We start from the raw sequence: 20,080 nt of genomic DNA on the forward strand, positions 1-20,080 counted from the left end.
AATTATGGGCCTATTAGTTTCACTACTATTATTTGCAAGGTTATGGAATGTATTATAGCTGAGCAAATTAATAATGACATAGGTGACCTCAAATCCCTGGATACATACTAGTTCAGCTTTGTAAAAGGCAGATCATCCCTACTGAACCTGGCTGAGCTATTTGAAAGGGTTAATGAGGCCATGGATAAGAGGTGTACAGTCTATGCTGCTTTTCTGTACCTTGTCAACACTTTGACACGAGCCATGCTGAAATTATTGATAAACTGTTCCAACTCAGCATTAACCTATACATAGCTCACTGGGCTAGTAACTAGTTGTCTGAAAGAACCTATACTGTTAAAGTTAGGAGCATTTGCTCTAGACAGAAAAAAAAAATTCATCAGTGGTATTCTACAGGGCTGTTCCTGGTTCCCCTCCTCTTTGGTATTTTTTTAAGACATAAACATTGATCTTGCAAACTTGGGGTCAGAGACATAGCTAGGATGGGGTGAAAGGGGCAGCATCCCTGGGAGCAAGATGCCTGAGAGTAAGATCTTCAGTACCAGAAAAACTCATATATTGCACTTGCCCAGGAACTTCAGTGCTGCATGTGTGTGATCCAGCACAATATTGGCATTCTGAAATGAATGCTGATACTGCATTCTTGGTCAGGGCTGAAGCGCTCAGCATTCCCTACATTGTAAGCAGCAAGGAGCTTGTTATATATGTAGCAAGTGGTTTGCTACAGTTGTAAAGAAGAGAATGGACATTTTTTGTCCTCAAGTATGTGAAAGGTTTTCTTCTTGGTTCTCAACTTAAGTCTGAGGGTGGTGCCAGACCTGGGAATAGCCCAGGGAATAGAAAAGCTAGCTACAGCTGTGCTGGGGTCCATATCAAATCCCATTCTGATACTGAAGTTCTCCAACTTAAGTCTGAGGGTGGTGCCAGATCTGGGAATAGCCCAGGGAATAGAAAAGCTAGCTACAGCTGTGCTGGGGTCCTTATCAAATCCCATTCTGATACTGAAGTTCTCCAACTTAAGTCTGAGGGTGGTGCCAGATCTGGGAATAGGGAATAGAAAAGCTAGCTACAGTTGTGCTGGGGTCCTTATCAAATCCCATTCTGATACTGAAGTTCTCCTACAAGGGCTGAACCAAACTAATGCTTGTTGTATTAGTCATGAACTTACCTCAAGACCAAGAAATGCAGCATGTTTTCCTTTGGGAAGTCTGGATCACTGCATCTTATCATACAGATATGTTTCCACTTACATTTGACACAGTTGTTAAGGATTTGGATACATGAATTGATAACAAATTTTCCTTTGAGCACCACATCTCTGGGGTAGTTGGAAACCCTTCAGACTTGTACAGCTTATTATTTCTGGTATCTTATCAAGGTTCAAAGAAGGTGTAGTTCCACTTCCTTCATTTCTTATTGGGCTTATCATTGAATATAATGTACCCTTCAGCATATACATCACCAAGCACCTAAGCCATCATGACAAACCTCAATATTTCCTCATTAAAAATATGTCATGTCTTATTACCCTTAGCTACTCTGATAGACTAAAAGCTCTGTCCCTCTACTCAGTGTCATACAGATGCCAGACGGGTGATCTCTGCTTAGCCTGCCATACTATGAATGACCTAGCACTTTTTAAACATCTTCAAACAGCTAAACCTATACTGCCACATCAACAACACCAAATGGCATGATAGATATATAATCCACGTATCCCTGGAATAGGCTGCCCTTATATATCAAGCAGAGTATTTCAGTAACATCCTTTACAACCAGTCTGGATGCCTGGATGAAAGATCTCAAATTTTTACCATGGATACATAGAGAAAGTTTACTGAATGGGATATTATGGAGTAATATGGCCCAGCGTCTCAATGGGCTCCTTTAACCATAAGCTTACTAAGAACCTATGAACCTACACATGGCTTTCATTTATTGAGTGTGGCACATTTCGGGTTCCTATCATGAAATTGAATGTTGTGAAAGCCGAATACTGGAAGGCTGAACTTGGTAGTTCAAAAGTTGAGGATGTCGAAGTCGCGGAAACCCAAATTCTTTCCCAGGGAAAGAATGGGTAATGATGGACTTCAGGGTTAGGGAGTGGGTCAGGTAAGTGTGCGATAGTGACGGACTTTAGGGTTAGGGCACGGGTCAAGTAAGTGTGTGGTAGTGATGGACTTTAGGGTTAGGGCTGGGTTAAGAATAGTGCATAGATAGTGGTGTATGTTAGGTTTAGTGTAGGTTTTGAAGGTGTTTGGTGTGATTGTATTATGTGTGTGTTTTTTGGAACAGCAAATTTTTTCCCCGGGGAAAAAATTTGCTGTTTTGAAGTGTCGATATTATCCAAATTCGATCTTCTAAATTCAAACTTATGGTGTTCGACATTTTGGAAGTTCGATTTCGTGATATAGACCCGGCACATTTCACCACATGACCAGACATTGCTAACTAAGGTCTGGAGAAGGTGTAGTGAGCTGCTTGGTGGTTTTCAAGTAACAAACAACCAAATTATTCTGCTCTTACTTGTAGTCTACACTCTTGCTGCTTTCTACCATTCTAGAGAAGGCTGTGACTTCAAAAGCCCTCAACTGCATTCTTTGTTTCTTTTTTTTTATGACAAATAAAAATGTATGAGTGTAAGGAGTGATATGCCCTTCTAATTTTTTACATAAGTCTATGTCTTTCATAAGAACCCATGTGGTACAGGATGCCCTCAACCTCCTTTGCTCACCATTAGTGTCCTAATGATATTGTTCTCCATTCATTATGTTCACGGTGGGACCTTTAGCTTTCATTCAGCATGATAAACTTTGATGCTACACAGCTTCTCTAGCAATAGAAAGGGGAGGATACTTTGCTTTTATTTTGTAATCCTCCATGTGCAATGCACCCAGGCAGCCTGACCTGCGAGTACTTTACATCATGCATTAAGAATGAAATTGCTGAAAGATCCAGCCCACAGCTATTCTTAGGCATAGATAGTGCAAGTCTCCTACCTTCCAACAGGAAGCAGTAGAGCAGTAGTTATCTGCCACCCTTTCACCTTAGGATGAAAGAAGAGGTCAACAGCAACTTCATACGATCAAATTGTAATGTCTGGCGACCATGCTATACTCTAAGACTCAGTCACCTGCATCATAGTCTGGCTCCTGCATCATAGTCTGGCTCCACCCTCAGTGCCAAGTAAATCTGTGAACAGTCTTCACATCTGAGGCATAGCAGTAAAGTTCCTCTGCATTATTTATTTTTTATAGGCCTTCTTTTACTTTAGTTTTGATTTTCTATATCTCCTGTTTTACTCTTTTTGTTTGGGACTTTGACTGTAACACTCAGTATTTCATTAAAGATATCAATTTTCTTTCAATGATGATACCTGCTTGAGTGAGTTGTATAATAATTTCTTTGCAAAAAAAAATCCTACCCAATTTACTTTTAGCAAATATGGGATATTTGATTAAAAAGCAAGTTTAAGTAGTAAGCTTTTCTCAGTGACAATATCTTAATTTATAGTGCCTTTAATGCAATACATGAAAAAGTGAATGAAACAGTCAAAGTGGTTATTTTTTTTTTTCAAAAGTGAAAACCTCTTGGTATGTTTAAAGGAAAAAAAACTTACATCAGTAAGCTGCGTTACAAAAATGAATGCTCCTTCAGGGTCAGGCCAGGCCAGCTGAATCCAGAAGTCTTTGATATGAGAGACGCAGGTTGTCACATCCACTGCAGAGCTACTGTGTTTTGAGAGTGCATCAACATACTCAAGCTGTAAAAAATGTAAAACAATGCTGTAATTTCTGTTTGTGCTCTAGGAAATATTTCATTTTCTTAACTCTTAGCAATCAGTACACATATGTAGAACCAGTGGCAGCCATTTATTTTTTAATAATAATGAGTATTAAATTGTTTTGGACAGTTCATCAGTATCATTTTAAGTAAATACAACAAGTGAAATATAATTAGATACTCAAGAAAACAGATATTGCATAGAATAATTTGCTGGCAGAATAAGTTCTGACTAAAACCGGAACAACTCTATAATCTATACAGAAATGCATACATTTAGAAAATAGAGTTTTGTGTTATTTCACTTTTCATACATCTTTTGTTATATTTTTGAATAAAATAGGTCCTCTGCCTGATATTTTAAACACACTGTAGCATATATACATTTTGGACACATTTTTCTCCCCACTACACCCTTTTTTCAGCACTCATCCCTGTCCCCCACTTCTATCACTGGGTTTAACAGACACCAACTATCTCCTGTTCCTCCACTGACAGGGCTGGTGCAAAACTTAGGGGCATTGTGGAGGTCTGTTCAACTACATCCACTGGAGGTGGGTACTTTTTGACCTAACTCATTTCTCACTGCTTCCTCATGGCCACAGTGGTACATCTGAGGGGTGGGCATGCAATGGGAACATGTCTCAGTGGCAGTGCAGTCATGTCTTCATTCTATACCCCCCTTAGACTATGCCTCCCAAGATTAATGGCTCAGCCACCACCAGGGATCATCACAGGAGGTGTAAAAATTACTGCACCTCTCCACCTGGGAGGTTTAACACCCATCCTTCCTACCACACAGTCAGTTGCCCAAGCCACTAATCGAACCCGAGTCACCTGGGCTGTAGTCAGAGCTTTATCACTCTATGCTACCTATGTGGCAGCATATGTAATTGTTGTTGGAGGAGGTATTTTACATCCAAAGTATATATTGTGTAAGTCTTTAATGTATACACACACACACACACACACACACACACACACACACACACACACACACACACACACACACACACACACACACACACACACACACACACAGATATGCCCAGTACATAGAGCTAATTTCATGACTGAATACACTTCAGATGAAAAAAAAAAGTCATACATTGTAAAGCATTGCAGCTCCCTCTGAACTTGTCCACTGTCCCTAAGCTTGCCTTCATTGAAGTTTGGGTGCCGAGCTGGCACCTCGGCACCGTAAAAATCTACTGCCAATCATTAGTGGACCGGAGTTCCGCTGTAGTGACCCCTAACTGGGAAAAGCCGAAAGAACAACAACAAAAATGATTTTCTGGTAAATCACTGAAAATTGCTCTGTCAATGAAACCAGACATTATAGTTTCATTCCTCATATTATCCAGAAAATGCAGGTTGTTGCATTTAAATAGTTACCTTATTTTTGGTTATATTTTTCCCCAGATGATATTGGCTTACCCTGAAGTCTTTCGCAAGAAGTTGAAAGGTATGCACTTGGCATCTCTCAGTTGTTTACTTTCACACACGGTCTCTCACTCTCTCTGTCTCTGATTCAATATTTCTCACACATACTCATATACATGCACACATAGACACACGCACACACACACACACACACACACACACACACACACACACACACACACACACACACACACACACACACACACACACACACACACACACACAGCTAAGCAGTGTTTTGCATGGGTAAAAACTTAGAGGCGTTTTTTTTTTCAGTCCAGGATTCACTGCTGCTAAATTAGATTTATCTTCAACTTGAGTGGTTGCATTGTAACTGCCCATACATGTAAGGGTACCTTACTTGCTTAGATTTCACTTGCTTGGGTACTGATTATTTAGACTCTTGCAGTATTATCCTGTGGAGGTAGATATTGACAGAAATAAAAAGCACACCAGAAAACTATGCATTTTGCTGTTTCTCCTAGTCAGTTTTATCTTTTGTAGTTAGTATATATAGATATACATATTTATCTATCTATCTATATATATATATATATATATATATATATATATATATATATATATATATATATATATTATGGCATTAAGGAATGCTTTATTTATATGTTGAGTCTAGGACTCTGAATAGCAATCCAATGTGGTGATTTCTCTTGTCATCATTTGTCTGCATTTAATGCATGAGTAGTTCCAGCTTGTGAAGCCACAGAATAAATACTAAATTATACATGTGCTGAAGCCAAAATAAAGATGGGATTGTATTATATTATGTTTCCAGTTTATAGTAGTCTATCAGACTTCTTTCTTATGGCTGACATAAATCTAAAACCTTCAGGAGTGCAATCCTTACATTTCTGATCACTTTCAGTCATGCATTACATCCTTGAAAGTAAAACTTGAGAAAACCTCTATGATATTATTTTGGTGGAGTGGATCAATGTTGTGCAGCTGGCAATACATCTGCTTGTGAACTGAAAGTTTTTTATTCCACTCCTAAATTTAGGTAACTCCTGCCACTCTTGGTACTGTCCTATTAGGTGTAAAGCTGATTATAAAATAATCCATGGCATTATTTGATAAAAGATAAGAAACGCATGTTTATTGTCTTGCAAAACAAACCCTTCTACTAAAACGGATGTGTCCAGCTTCCTGGGTGAGTGTGTACATACTGGCTGCTACCACACATTCAACCAATTCACTTCTGGCCTCAGAAATATATGTCCAAATTATTTAAAGATTAGAAAAGCACTTGTAAGCAAGTTTTAAACTGAATTATAAAAAAAAATCTGGATTGATATTTCTCTACTGCTTTGTATATTATAAAATTAATAACCAAAAGTAGTCCATGGCAGCCAGTTTCAAGGTGGATAAAATAAATGTGTAGTAAGAAATTCGCAAGAGAATAAATATAAAAAATGTATACTTTATTAAGAATAACAAAGCAAATTGCTCATAACGTTAAGCACTTTAGTCCGCAACTCTTGAGACTTCATCAGAACATTTTAACAGCTGCTCCAGTCTCTTTTAATTATCAAGTAACAATCAAACAATAAAACACTTAAATAATCAGTTCAAATTGATAATCTTGAGTATTAAAATCATTGTCTTTAGAATTATAATATCCCAAGGCAGTTTAAACATCCCAAGTGACATTTAAAAACATTATTAAAAACTGTTACCCAATAAAAAAACAACTTGTAAAGACCGTGTGTTTATGTTATTTTTACAGCTTGGCTGCTCTCATCTTACGAATGGGCTAAATCAAAATGTATTAATTACAGCCAGGTTTGACAGTGATGTTCAATTTAATTTGTCAGAGCAGTTCCCTATATTCAATTTCCAAAATACCATACTCAAACTTTGTAAAACCATTACTAATCAGTGAATGTTTGTACTAGGCATTATTTAAATTGCCCTTTTCATATTATATAAATGCTCGTATATTCTTTTTGCCAATTCCCTGTTTTCCCTACAAAATAAGCATGGCACTGTTTACATGCTGTTATGTAAACCAGGCCTCTTGTATCAGAATTCCTTTTCTGTAATGTGATTTCAGAACTGCAATAGTTGCTCAAAGAAAAAGACCTTCTTCTCCAAAATGTAATAGCAGTGTCTACATGTACCACATTTAGTGGTATATGTTGTTTCCTTTTCTTTCCCTTTTTCCAAAATGTCCTTTATGATGATGTTCACTTTATATATATAAACAAGGGGGCTTCCCTATGGATTTAAATACTTTTTTATCCATCATTCCTTATCTGTTTATGTAAGATGGCTGAACAGTCCGATGTCAGCACCACTCAGTACTCCACAAGAGCCACATACAACCTTTGCCATGTACCACCATGCTGCCTGCACACTAATATTATTTTCATCCTTTGGCAGAACCTTCAATCTTCTCACACTAGTCCTCAGACTGAGCAGTACTTGACTTGCAGTGGTGTGTGGATGGCTTGGCATTTCAGGGAAAAGAAAAGGCATTGACAGATATATTTTCATTCTAATTTTTGATTGATATTAGATAATGTATATCTGTGTATTTTTAACATGAATCTGTAAATTAGACACTGAAGGGGAGCGGGAGGCAGGGATTGAACTTAAAGTACTGATTGGACAGTCCTGAGGAGTAGGAGTTGTGCCAGTGAGTGTTGTACAGGGGCCCCTGGAAATGAAGGAGGATTTTGCAGATGCCATGGGTAAGGGATACTATGCACCCCTTCTCTTAGGTCTCCATTTCAACTAAGGCTGGCCATGTCCATGAAATAGTCTATTCCTAAGAACCTATACACACTGAGCAGAGTGGAAGAGGGGTGTTGACTACAACTCTGATCTGAGAGATATAAGTATCCTGTTTTTTTGGATTATTTATACTGATTATTGTTTCTAGCAATTTGTATATAGCACTTTTTATTGCCTGCTGCATAGTTATTAGTGCATGTAATTGCTATTAACTAATCTACACGGGTAACTGATTTGTTTGCAGTTAAAAGCATTCTGTAGAGTCTCTTTGCTCCTTTATCTGTTTAAAAACTTTTATTTTGTGGCTGTTTACAGTCTAAAGAATATAGGCTAACAGCTTTAGTATTGTCCTAGTACAGATTTGCTGGCTTTGGGCCTGTTTGTCTCTACAGTGATTGTTCAAAGCACATGAACAGGCCATCTTGAATAAGCAGAAGCCTTTCATTACCTTGGCTAGACTGTGTTAACTGGCTGCTGGCTAGTGGGGGCTGGTTCTTTTGTGCTTTTTAAAAAAAAAAGTTGTCTAAGGTTATATCTTCTGGTATTTAAGCCCTAACTTTGAGAGGATTTCTATCTATACACACTGAGCAGTGTGGAGGAGGGGCAGTGATTACAACTATGATCTGAGATATATAAGTATCCTGTTTTTTTGGATTAGTTATACTGATTATTGTTTCTAGCAATTTATATATAGCACTTTTTATTGCCTGCTGCATAGTTATTAGTGCATTTTATTGCTATTAACTAATCTGCATGGGTAACTGATTTGTTTGCAGTTAAAAGCATTCTGTAGAGACTCTTTGCTCCTTTATCTGTTTAAAAACTTTCATTTTGTGGCTTTCTGTAGTGTTTACTGTCTAAAGAGTGTAGGCTAATAGCTTTAGTATTGTCCTAGTTCAGATTTGCTGGCTCTGGGCCTGTTTGTCTCTACAGGGATTGTTCAAAGCACATGAACAGGCCATCTTGAATTAGCAGAAGCCTTTCTTTACCTTGGCTAGATTGTGTTAATTGGCTGCCGGCTAGGGGCGGCTGGTTCTTTTGTGCTTTTTTTTTTTAAAAAAGTTGTTTAAGGTTGTATCTTTTGGTATTTATGTGTTATGGACCTATGGATTTCTGTCTATACACACTGAGCAGAGTGGAGGAGGGGCGTTGACTACATCTCTGATCTGAGATATATAAGTATCCTGTTTTTTTGGATAATTTATACTGATTATTGTTTCTAGCAATTTATATATAGCACTTTTTATTGCCTGTTGCATAGTTATTAGTGCATGTAATTGCTATTAACTAATCTACATGGGTAACTGATTTGTTTGCAGTTAAAAGCATTCTGTAGAGTCTCTTTGCTCCTTTATCTGTTTAAAAACTTTTATTTTGTGGCTTTTTGTAGTGTTTACTGTCTAAAGAGTGTAGGCTAATAGCTTTAGTATTGTCCTAGTTCAGATTTGCTGGCTCTGGGCCTGTTTGTCTCCACAGTGATTGCTCAAAGCAAATGAACAGGCCATCTTGAATATGCAGAAGCCTTTCTTTACCTTGGCAAGACTGTGTTAATTGGCTGCTGGCTAGTGGGGGCTGGTGCTTTTGTGCTTTTTTTAAAAAAAAGTTGTCTAAGGTTGTATCTTCTGGTATTTAAGCCCTAACTTTGAGAGGATTTCTATCTATACACACTGAGCAGTGTGGAGGAGGGGCATTGATTACAACTATGATCTGAGATATATAAGTATCCTGTTTTTTTGGATTATTTATACTGATTATTGTTTCTAGCAATTTATATATATATAGCACTTTTTATTGCCTGCTGCATAGTTTTAGTGCATTTTATTGCTATTAACTAATCTGCACGGGTAATTGATTTGTTTACAGTTAAAAGCATTCTGTAGAGTCTCTTTGCTCCTTTATATGTTAAAAACTTTCATTTTGTGGCTTTCTGTAGTGTTTACATCTAAAGAATATAGGCTAACAGCTTTAGTATTGTCCTAGTACAGATTTGGTGGCTCTGGGCCTGTTTGTCTCTACAGTGATTGTTCAAAGCACATGAACAGGCCATCTTGAATAAGCAGAAGCCTTTCATTACCTTGGCTAGACTGTGTTAACTGGCTGCTGGCTAGTGGGGGCTGGTTCTTTTGTGCTTTTTAAAAAAAAAAGTTTTTTAAGGTTATATCTTCTGGTATTTAAGCCCTAACTTTGAGAGGATTTCTATCTATACACACTGAGCAGTGTGGAGGAGGGGCAGTGATTACAACTATGATCTGAGATATAAAAGTATCCTTTTTTTTGGATTAGTTATACTGATTATTGTTTCTAGCAATTTATATATAGCACTTTTTATTGCCTGCTGATTAGTTATTAGTGCATTTTATTGCTATTAACTAATCTGCATGGGTAACTGATTTGTTTGCAGTTAAAAGCATTCTGTAGAGACTCTTTGCTCCTTTATCTGTTTAAAAACTTTCATTTTGTGGCTTTCTGTAGTGTTTACTGTCTAAAGAGTGTAGGCTAATAGCTTTAGTATTGTCATAGTTCAGATTTGCTGGCTCTGGGCCTGTTTGTCTCTACAGGGATTGTTCAAAGCACATGAACAGGCCATCTTGAATTAGCAGAAGCCTTTCTTTACCTTGGCTAGATTGTGTTAATTGGCTGCCGGCTAGTGGGGGCTGGTTCTTTTGTGCTTTTTTTTTTAAAAAGTTGGCTAAGGTTGTATCTTTTGGTATTTATGTGTTATGGACCTATGGATTTCTGTCTATACACACTGAGCAGAGTGGAGGAGGGGCGTTGACTAGAATTCTGAGCTGAGATATATAAGTATCCTGTTTTTTTGAATTATGTATACTGATTATTGTTTCTAGCAATTTATATATAGCACTATTTATTGCCTGCTGATTAGTTATTAGTGCATTTTATTGCTATTAACTAATCTGCATGGGTAACTGATTTGTTTGCAGTTAAAAGCATTCTGTAGAGACTCTTTGCTCCTTTATCTTTCATTCTATGGCTTTTTGTAGTGTTTACTGTCTAAAGACTGTAGGCTAATAGCTTTAGAATTGGTCGCCACCCTCCCTCCCTGTTCGTGTCTTGTTGTTATACTTGGTGGTTTTGAAGTTGCCCGTCCCTACTGTAAGTTTGATCTGGGACACTCCTTCCAGTCTAGTGTCATTAGCTCATTCTACATAATTTAAAATAAGTTTTAATTAATTAATTGGATAAAGTATATAAATGGATTATTTGGTATAAGAATTTTATCTGATGAAGTCCTGGGTGGACGAAAACGTAATTGTGTGAAGGAGCGTTAATATTGTTTGGTGATAATAAAATCAGTTTAAACTATTTGCTTGGAGGAGTTATCCTTTGGTCGTAGGCACTGTGCTTTTGACTTCTTGGTTTTTTTCAAGTGCCTAACACAGAGTTTACTCATTCTACATAATACAGAGAAAACATCTGAGAAGGCCTTTTGTTTCTCCTTTTTCCCTTTCAAAAAAAAAAATTAATAAATTGCCTGAATCTCTTTGTATTCTGACTGTGCTTCTCAAACATTTTGGAAATATAGAGCATATTTTACAGCATTTATTATAACTGTAATTGCCTTAATACTGCTATAACTCAAGTGCTCTAGGTTGCACTGCATCTGAATTGTTTGTGTGTTTTAGCTGCTTTTCTGTATATATATATATATATATATATATATATATATATATATATATATATATATAGACTTCTCTGTATATGTAGACTAGCTACTGATTTTGCTGTATTACTGCCTCTTAAATCATTTTTCAGTTGTGCACTTGCCTTGCTTCATTTAAAAATATTAAATTGCTAATTTTGTAGAATTTTAATTGCATTTACTGTTTAGGACTACACACTCAAGTGTGTTAGCCTTTTCTGTGTTTATTTACAGTATTATTGCATTGTTTAGCCTGTTTTAACAAAAAAAAATGCTATCTTGTTTGCTCGTTTCACACCTTTCCTAGCCAAGCCATATCCCAGGCTTTGCTTGTCTCAGGACTTTATTTTCTGTGTTCAGAGCTATCCAGATCTTGCTGTGGTAGAGGGAAGTCCTACTGCTTACAAGTGGGAGTGGTGAGCATTGTACTGCCTATCTAATGCGAGAGGAGTGGTTTCCAGCTCTGAAATTGTAATTTTATTAGCCTTTTTGGGCTGATTTCTATCCCTTTCAACTTTCTGGCTTAAAAATGCATGTGTTTGCACATTTTTTGCATCGTGCAGCACTGCGAGGCTACAGTTAAACTATTCCAGGTGCCAGAAAGTCTGCTCTTCAAATTTCCTCTTAGAACTAGCTGGTTTCTCAGTAGTAGCACTAAAATCTGAACCCCTGTGACTAGCACTTGCTCTAGAACCTGCTGGAAAGCTCTAGGAAGCCTGAAACTAATACAAGCACTCATTTCTTCTTGTCAATTAGGAGAAATTAATCGTAGGCACTAAACAGCCTATAATTGCAAAGTACCTTGCAAAGTTAAGGGAAAACAGCTCTTATACTTTACAGAAAAAGCACCTAACCAGGCATGTCCAAGGGTCAGCTTCCGGTGATTTCTCCTGTCCACCTGATGAATCTGGGCATACTGTGGTAATGCGGCAACTGCCTCATGTACACAGACAATCCTCTCCTCCTACCACCCAACACTACAACCTGCGAGAGATGCACTTACATAGCCAAACTGGAAGCAAAGCTCTCTCTGGCCAAGATTGTGCTAGACAGTCAAGAGGAGAAGGTTAATACCTGCACTACACCTCAAGCAACTCATAGCCCTTCAAAACCCACACTATCAACACCCACACATAGCAACACTAAACCCACATATGCATAGGCCCTTAACAATAGCCTGCCCAAGCAACAAGGACCTCAGAAGCTGAAACGCAAACAAATACCAGTCACAACCAAAGTGACACATAGCTCACAACACCAGTCTGCCACCCAGCAACAGCCCCTAAGGCAAGACAATGTACCCAAGACTTTAGTCATAGGTGACTCTATAGTCAGGGACACTGATGTCCCACTCATCAGGCTGAACAAGGAGAAAATTACAGTCAGCTGCCTGTCGGGTGTCAGGATCCACCACATAATGCATGCACTCAAGTCACTCCACAACAAGTACAAATACGACTCTGTCATTGTCCATGCTGGAGTGAATGTGGACTACATGAAAAGAAACATGGAAGAGCTCTTGAATCATGTGGCCCAGGCGGGTATGACCCTAGCCCTGAGTAGCATTCTGCCTTTGCCCAGAATGATACCACAGTATAAGGACAAAATGATTGACTTCAACAATTGGCTAAGCTTCTGGTGTCATTCAAAGGGGATACAGTATCTGTCTGCCTGGGAAGACATGATCGACATACCACAATGCTTTGCCAGAAATGGTCTGCACCTGTCACCCCTTGGGATTCAGGTTACTGGCTAAAGCTCTTGCCACCCCTATAGTGCCTTTTTTAGGCAAGGTTCAAAGGATAAAACCACCACCATAACTGATACAAGCATGCAAAATCTGAAGGTAATGCTAATCAATGCTAGAAGTCTAAACCTCAAAATGCACTCTCTCAAGGCACTCCTAAAAATGGAGAACGTTGATATCTGTGCAGTAACTGAGACCTGGTTCAACTCTTACCACACTTTTCGGCCACAAAACCAAGACCGAAACACTAAAGGTGGAGGAGTGTCCATACTCACCAAGGATATTCACACCTCCAGGCTAGTTGCCCAACACAATGCATCTGAAATTCTCCAGGTGCAACTAACACTAGGTAAGACTGCAATCCAAACTGTAGCTTGCTACAGATCCCCCACCATGCTCCAAGATTCTCACTATGCCTTTCTAAACCTACTGGAAAATATTAAGATACAACCAAACACCCTAATACTGGGTGATTTCAACTACCCTGCCATTAACTGGGAAAACTACTCAGGTACCAACTCCTTTCCCCAGCGGTTCTTGGAATTCATAAATTCCAACGCCCTGGATCAACTAATCCATTGTCCCACCAGGGGCTCCAATATCCTAGACCTGGTCATTACCAACATGGGAGATAGATGCTCCACACTAGTAGTCACCACCTCATTGGTCAGGTCCGACCATAAGCAAATAACCCTTGACATCCACATCCCACCCCCCAGTAAGGAAACCTCCTTAAAAAACTTCTCCAAAGCTAACTTCATGCTACTGAAGTCAGAAGTGACAAACTTCATGACACCTATGCAAACGGGATCTGAAAGTTCGACTGCAGAATCCTACACTAAGGCACTGTACGAGCACATCCACTCGTGCATGAATTGTGCCATCCCAAATAGAACAAAGATACTCTTCTCTAAAAAAGGAAGCCAATCTGGTGGTACCCTGCTATAAACAAGCTATACAACAGAAGGAAGAAACTGTTGCAGAAAAGAGGAAAAATCCCAGGATGCAAAAAACTCCTTCACCAGCCTCAGTAAGAAGCTGAGATCCCTCATAAAATCCTCAAAAGCTAGTTACAAAAATAAATTTGCCAAAGATTCCAAAGACAACCACAAGGCATTCTATAGTTATGTCAAGAATCTAAATGGCAATGCTCAGATCTTCTCTGAGCTACAACAGAATGGCATTAAATATACTGATCCCAAGGATATTGCCAATATCCTGGCAGACCGATTTAGTGCCAACTTCACTCCCCTCTCACCCCCTAAATGGCCCATCTCAATACCAAAAGATTGCCAAATTCCAGTAATCACGGCCACACAGGTAGAAACCGCACTCTCCAAAGCTAAGAATACAGCATCCATGGGACCAGATGACATCCCAGGCTGTGTACTACGTGAACTACAAAATGAACTGGCACCTCACCTAAGTGTCATGTTTAATCATAGCCTCACCTCAGGCTTTGTGCCCACTGAGTGGCACATAGCTACAGTTATCCCACTCCACAAGGGGGGATCCTCCTTGAATCCCGGGAACTACTGTCCCATCAGTCTGACAAGCGTGATCTGCAAGGGCATGGAACACATTATCATGGACCTTATAAACAAAGACATTGGCAACCTTCAAACACTGGACCCCACCCAGTTTGGGTTTGTGAAGGGTCGATCTTGTCTCCTGAATCTGATTAACTTCTTCAAATCAGTCTCCAGAGCTGTGGATGAGGGTAAGGCGGTCCACACAGCCTATCTGGACCTCGTCAAGCCCTTCAACACCATCCCCCATTCTGGAATCATAGATAAACTTACTAAGCTGGGCATAAATCCCTACATCACTCGATGGGTTGCCAACTGGCTTACTGACAGAACCCAGTTTGGTATGTACCTCACAAGACATCTGCAACAGCTGGAAAGGCCACAGAAATACCTCACTAAAAGTATCACAGGCCTAAAGCAGATGCCATATGCTGACCGTCTAAAAAAACTCCAGCTATACTCTGTGGCATGTCCTTTACTCAGAGGCGATCTCTGCTTAACATACAAGCAAGGCCATGTCAACCCCTGAGCTGTTGGACATGCGCCATTTAAAGAAATCCAAATCCTTCAGAGCCACACACTCCTGGGATCTAAACCTTGTCATCACAATGAACAAAACATGCTGGAGGGATGGGTTCCTGACCCAGAGACTCCCCATACTCTTGAATAGACTGCCCATACATGTCAAGTAGAGCACCTCCTTGGCCTTCTTCAAAAGGAACCTTAATGATTGGATGGGAGATAGGAAATTCACCCCGGGGATCATGTCAGTCGTCCTGCTAGACAGGGGTCCAGAGAAGTAAATACTGGGGAAGAAATATCCAGGGAATTGTCATGGCTAGGCTTGTATAGGCCCTAGGGCCGATAGCCTAGTACCATCCTATGAACCTATGAACCTACAGAAGCTACTTAAAGACCTGCTCAGTAAGCAATTCAAGCAAACAATTTAATTACATCATCCCACTGAAATGTGAAACAGAAATTCAAACTTAAAAAAAAAACAGAGAAAATGGATGAATTTAATTCACAGTGGTCTAACTTTTGTGTGATATATGAAATACCTTGGATTATAATGTAAGGGAACTTGATTTTGTGATGAATGTTGAAACACCAGAAAAGTTGTTCCTGCGGGTCTTTTGTCTGAACATGAAATGTGTTGTATTATACATTCAGGAAATGAGTTTCATGATGAGGGGCAATACCATGAGTTACAAACTGGGTTACTTAATCCTACAGTACAAAATATTTAATTGTACCTCACAAAATGCACTAAAATGTACTCCATTTATCCATTTTTAATTTGTTTTGAAATACTTCTTTTTAAATCATTTCAATGAGATGCAGTAACTGCAAAGTGTCTATTGAACAGGGCTGTGTGCTGCTTACATAGTTTTTTTATGACTGGGCTGTCTCGCTGGTGGCGTCCTGGTGTAGCCTGGCACTAAGCTTTATTTTTCTTGATATTTTGTAATTAGGTACAGATGAATTTCTTTAGGTTTAACATTTAAGCTTTGATTTTAGATAGTGTAGTTTTCTGATTTTTTCTCTCTGGTCATATTTGCTGGTAATGGCATAATCTTATCAACCAGGTGTAGTTTCTGTTTTATTTATTTTTTTCCTGTTTTAATTTTTTCACTCTAATCTGGAGAATTTTTGTGTAGTTAATTTAGGTGGGCATTACAGTTTTTTGGGGGATGTATGTGGCTGTACTTCATGTAAATTATTTTTACCAATTTTACAGTAATGCGATGTGTGAACCACACATATATACATGTGAGTGCACACACACACACACACGCACACACGCACACACGCACGCACACACACACACACACACACACACACACACACACACACACACACACACACACACACACACACACACACACACACACACACACACACACACACACACACACACACACACACAAAACGATAAAAACTCACAATTAACAGCATGTAAGCTCAAGCTGAGGAAAAAAAGAAAAAAAAAATCATGGACAAAAATGCTATTCCTCTTACTTTTGTTTAATAGAGTACATAGTTCTGTGGTAGTATTAGCTGTCACATTACTAGAAACAGGTATTCTATGGGGAATACCCTCTACTGAAATGTTTACATGTGGACTTAGTTAATATATAAAGGGAAAAGAGGGACACACTATCTTACCATAGGTCCATAACACATTTAAGTGCATTTTAAGTGACTTTTAAATGTCAGTCTGTCACATGCATATTTTTGTCCCCTCTGCAGTCTGTCCATTTTCTGTGTGTAACAGGAAAGAAAGTGAGAGACTGGGTTATTGTGAGCTTCGATAATAAATGATTGCACAGTACATGTTCGTGTAATATCTATCATCATTTTTTTGTTTTGTGCGTTTCTGCAAATGGTAAAATACCAACAAGTAGTGTAAAATATTAATGTTTCTTTAGTGTAATCACTATCTACTAAGAATAAAATACAAAGCCAGGGAAGGGATATATTTTCATTATCTTAATTTTGCATATTTTTCACACTCAACTGTAAAATATAAATCCTGGAATCTTCTTATCATAATCGTAGATAGGTCAGCTAGCGGCTTACACAGTTAGCTGCAACTGTAAATGCAGTATCAGCATTCACTTATGAAGCCATGAACATATTGCAGCTTCATAAATCCAAGCCAGTGTAGCACTTGTGCACCATCAGCACCTGTCAGTCATGCCCCTAATAGCTTGTGCCCATGATAGCCACCCCTTTTACCCTCCTGTAGGTATGGCTGAGCTTAATATTATCATGGGCTCATGCTCATGCAATATGTTTGGAAATACTTAAGACACTTCTATCCATTAGTTAGGACTGGCACATGTAATTACTTTTCTATAAAAGTCTCTTACATATTTAATTAGTTTGGGTGGGTGGAGGGGAGCCCATGCACCCCAGAAAATAAATGTGCTGCAGACAAAGACTCACTGAAAGTATAATAAGCTGTTGAATGCAAGAAGCAAGTTCAGTGCTGGTTAACAAAAATATGAAAAGCAGCTTAGTCAGCAGCTGGGAGATAGACTTACCACCCAGCCATTGCTATAGGTCAAGGGGCACCCTGAGCAGTCTCCAGACTGGTGTTCTTCCTAGTCTGAAGCTCAGAACCAAAACAAAAAATGGACTTGGAACAGTAACATGCAATGCTACTAAATATATTAGCATGCAGTGGTGCAGTGGTAGCATTGTTGCCTCACAGCAAGTGGTTCTCTGGTTTGATTCTTGGCTGGAGTGCCTTCTGTGTGGAGTCTGCATGCCCTCCCTGCATTTGTGTGGGTTTCCTCCGGGTGCTCTGGTTTCTTCCAGTGTTGAAAGACATGCATCTGGAGCATTTCTCCTTGGACTTCCGCTGAAAATTGTCTTCATTCCAAGTCGGACTTTCCTGGTTAGCAAATGTTAAATAAATAAATAACTACATCCTTTTAAAGAGCCACAATATCAACTATGGCTTCTTAAATGAATCCTGGTATCATGACTGTGCTCTTTTGGTAACTGTCAATCATGTCCCTGTAACGGCTTGTACCTAGGGCTTCTGCACCATCTGCCTCTAGTTGCAATTCAGGCTGGATGGACATGTCTTCACCTGCCTTAAATCTATGCTCTTGGGATTGTAACTGTGATTGCAGTATTGCATGTATAGTATTTCCTATTAAAAGGGGACATAACTCTAACTTCGAGGCCAGATGGGTCATTTTGTCACAACCATGTTAAGATTAAATGCAGAGATAAATGATTGATAGATCAACTACTTGACTTTTGTAGCCCACTGGCCAGCATAATAATATTATAAATTTAATTTTTTGTACCTCACCTGTGGAGAATCTTTATGCTCTAACTGTAGATTGCAGTTCTGTAAGCATATCATGATTGCCTCTTTGGCACAGAGTCAAGACATTCACCTGTGCTGCTGTCAACCCGGATTTGAGAATGTCTTACTAGAAATCCACTTACATATTTATCCCAAGAAAACTCTGTGACTTGTTTGAATGACTGTCCTTTAGATGCCATGACTTGACTTTGGCTCAGGGATACTTCATACATCATACATCACATACACATCATGACTCTCAGTACCATTTTATTCATTATGATGTAGATTTGTTGTTTGTATTATAACTTGCAAAAAAATTTTATTAAATCTGATAAGGACCTCTGCTGCAGTCTTTATCATTTATATAAGTGCTATGACTTTTTAGAGTTCTCCTATCTCTACTGAAAACATGAACAGGTTAAAAATGCTGAAAAGTCTTCATCAGCTGATAGATTTTATTTAACTTGGGCTTAATACATGATTTTTTAATCCTCCCAACTATATTGCATGACACTTTATAGAAATAAAGAGCAGATTATCCCTGGGATTCATTAATGCCTACACTAAGTGTACATTGTTCTGAGTAAACACAAGTGTAATTCACACCTTCCTCCTAATTTTAGTTTTCCAACTGATTTTCTTGCAGCCTTAAATATCGTTGGGGATTCATAAAGGTTACCGTAAAGTGTAGACTACATTCACACTCAGTGTAATCTTCCTGCGTGACTAGAAAGCACAAAAATGTGGTAGGGATGTTCTTGAATACAGATTGTGCACACTTAGTGCAGGAGTTAATGAATCTGTCCTATAGCTTCCTTATTTCCCTATGAAGATTACAATAACTTGATTTATTTCTTTAAAACACCCTTGTTGGCTTTACTGTTGCATCATCAGCTGTACCACTTAGCAATAATTCTCCATATTTTATATTCATATGTATGCAAATGTTAAACAAATAAAAATACTTCATATGCACATATTTCACATACCTTGTCCATTTCAACAGCTTTCTGTATTCTTTCACAGGTTTTTTCATGCACTATCTGCAACCACCTGTGGATTGATGTCTTGAACCACTCATGGAATCCCGATAATGCCAAAGATTTGTTGTCCCTGAAGGTGGAGGTTGGTAGAACATAATATATTCACATAAACAAAGCAGGATGATATTATATTTACATTGGTAGAACCAAAATAAAAATCTAAACAGTGGATCAGCATTTCCTCATTTGGACACACCAAATACTACAATTCTGAATAATAAACAGCAATGTTTCTTTCTTTCTGCTTACTTTAGAGGAAGAAATTCTCTGAAATGCTTTAGTTCT

General features: G+C 38.6%; 1 protein-coding gene across 2 annotated transcripts in view; it reads right to left on the reverse strand.

The window, feature by feature from the left end:
- Positions 1 to 20,080, reverse strand: part of BAIAP3 (BAI1 associated protein 3) — a 2,552,914-nt gene that overhangs the window by 208,609 nt on the left and 2,324,225 nt on the right. For both annotated transcript variants that reach the window (XM_044089547.1, XM_044089546.1), the window contains exons 21-23: positions 20,045 to 20,080; positions 19,742 to 19,865; positions 3,620 to 3,763 (exon numbers count right to left, since the gene is read on the reverse strand). The exon at positions 20,045 to 20,080 is cut by the window's right edge and continues 116 nt beyond it. In XM_044089547.1, coding sequence (XP_043945482.1) covers positions 3,620 to 3,763; positions 19,742 to 19,865; positions 20,045 to 20,080 — 304 coding nt within the window. The remainder of the gene's footprint in view (positions 1 to 3,619; positions 3,764 to 19,741; positions 19,866 to 20,044) is intronic.

Source organism: Protopterus annectens, chromosome 12.part0 (assembly GCF_019279795.1).
Source record: "Protopterus annectens isolate FY-2018-M chromosome 12.part0, PAN1.0, whole genome shotgun sequence".
Taxonomy (NCBI): Eukaryota; Metazoa; Chordata; order Ceratodontiformes; family Protopteridae; genus Protopterus; species Protopterus annectens.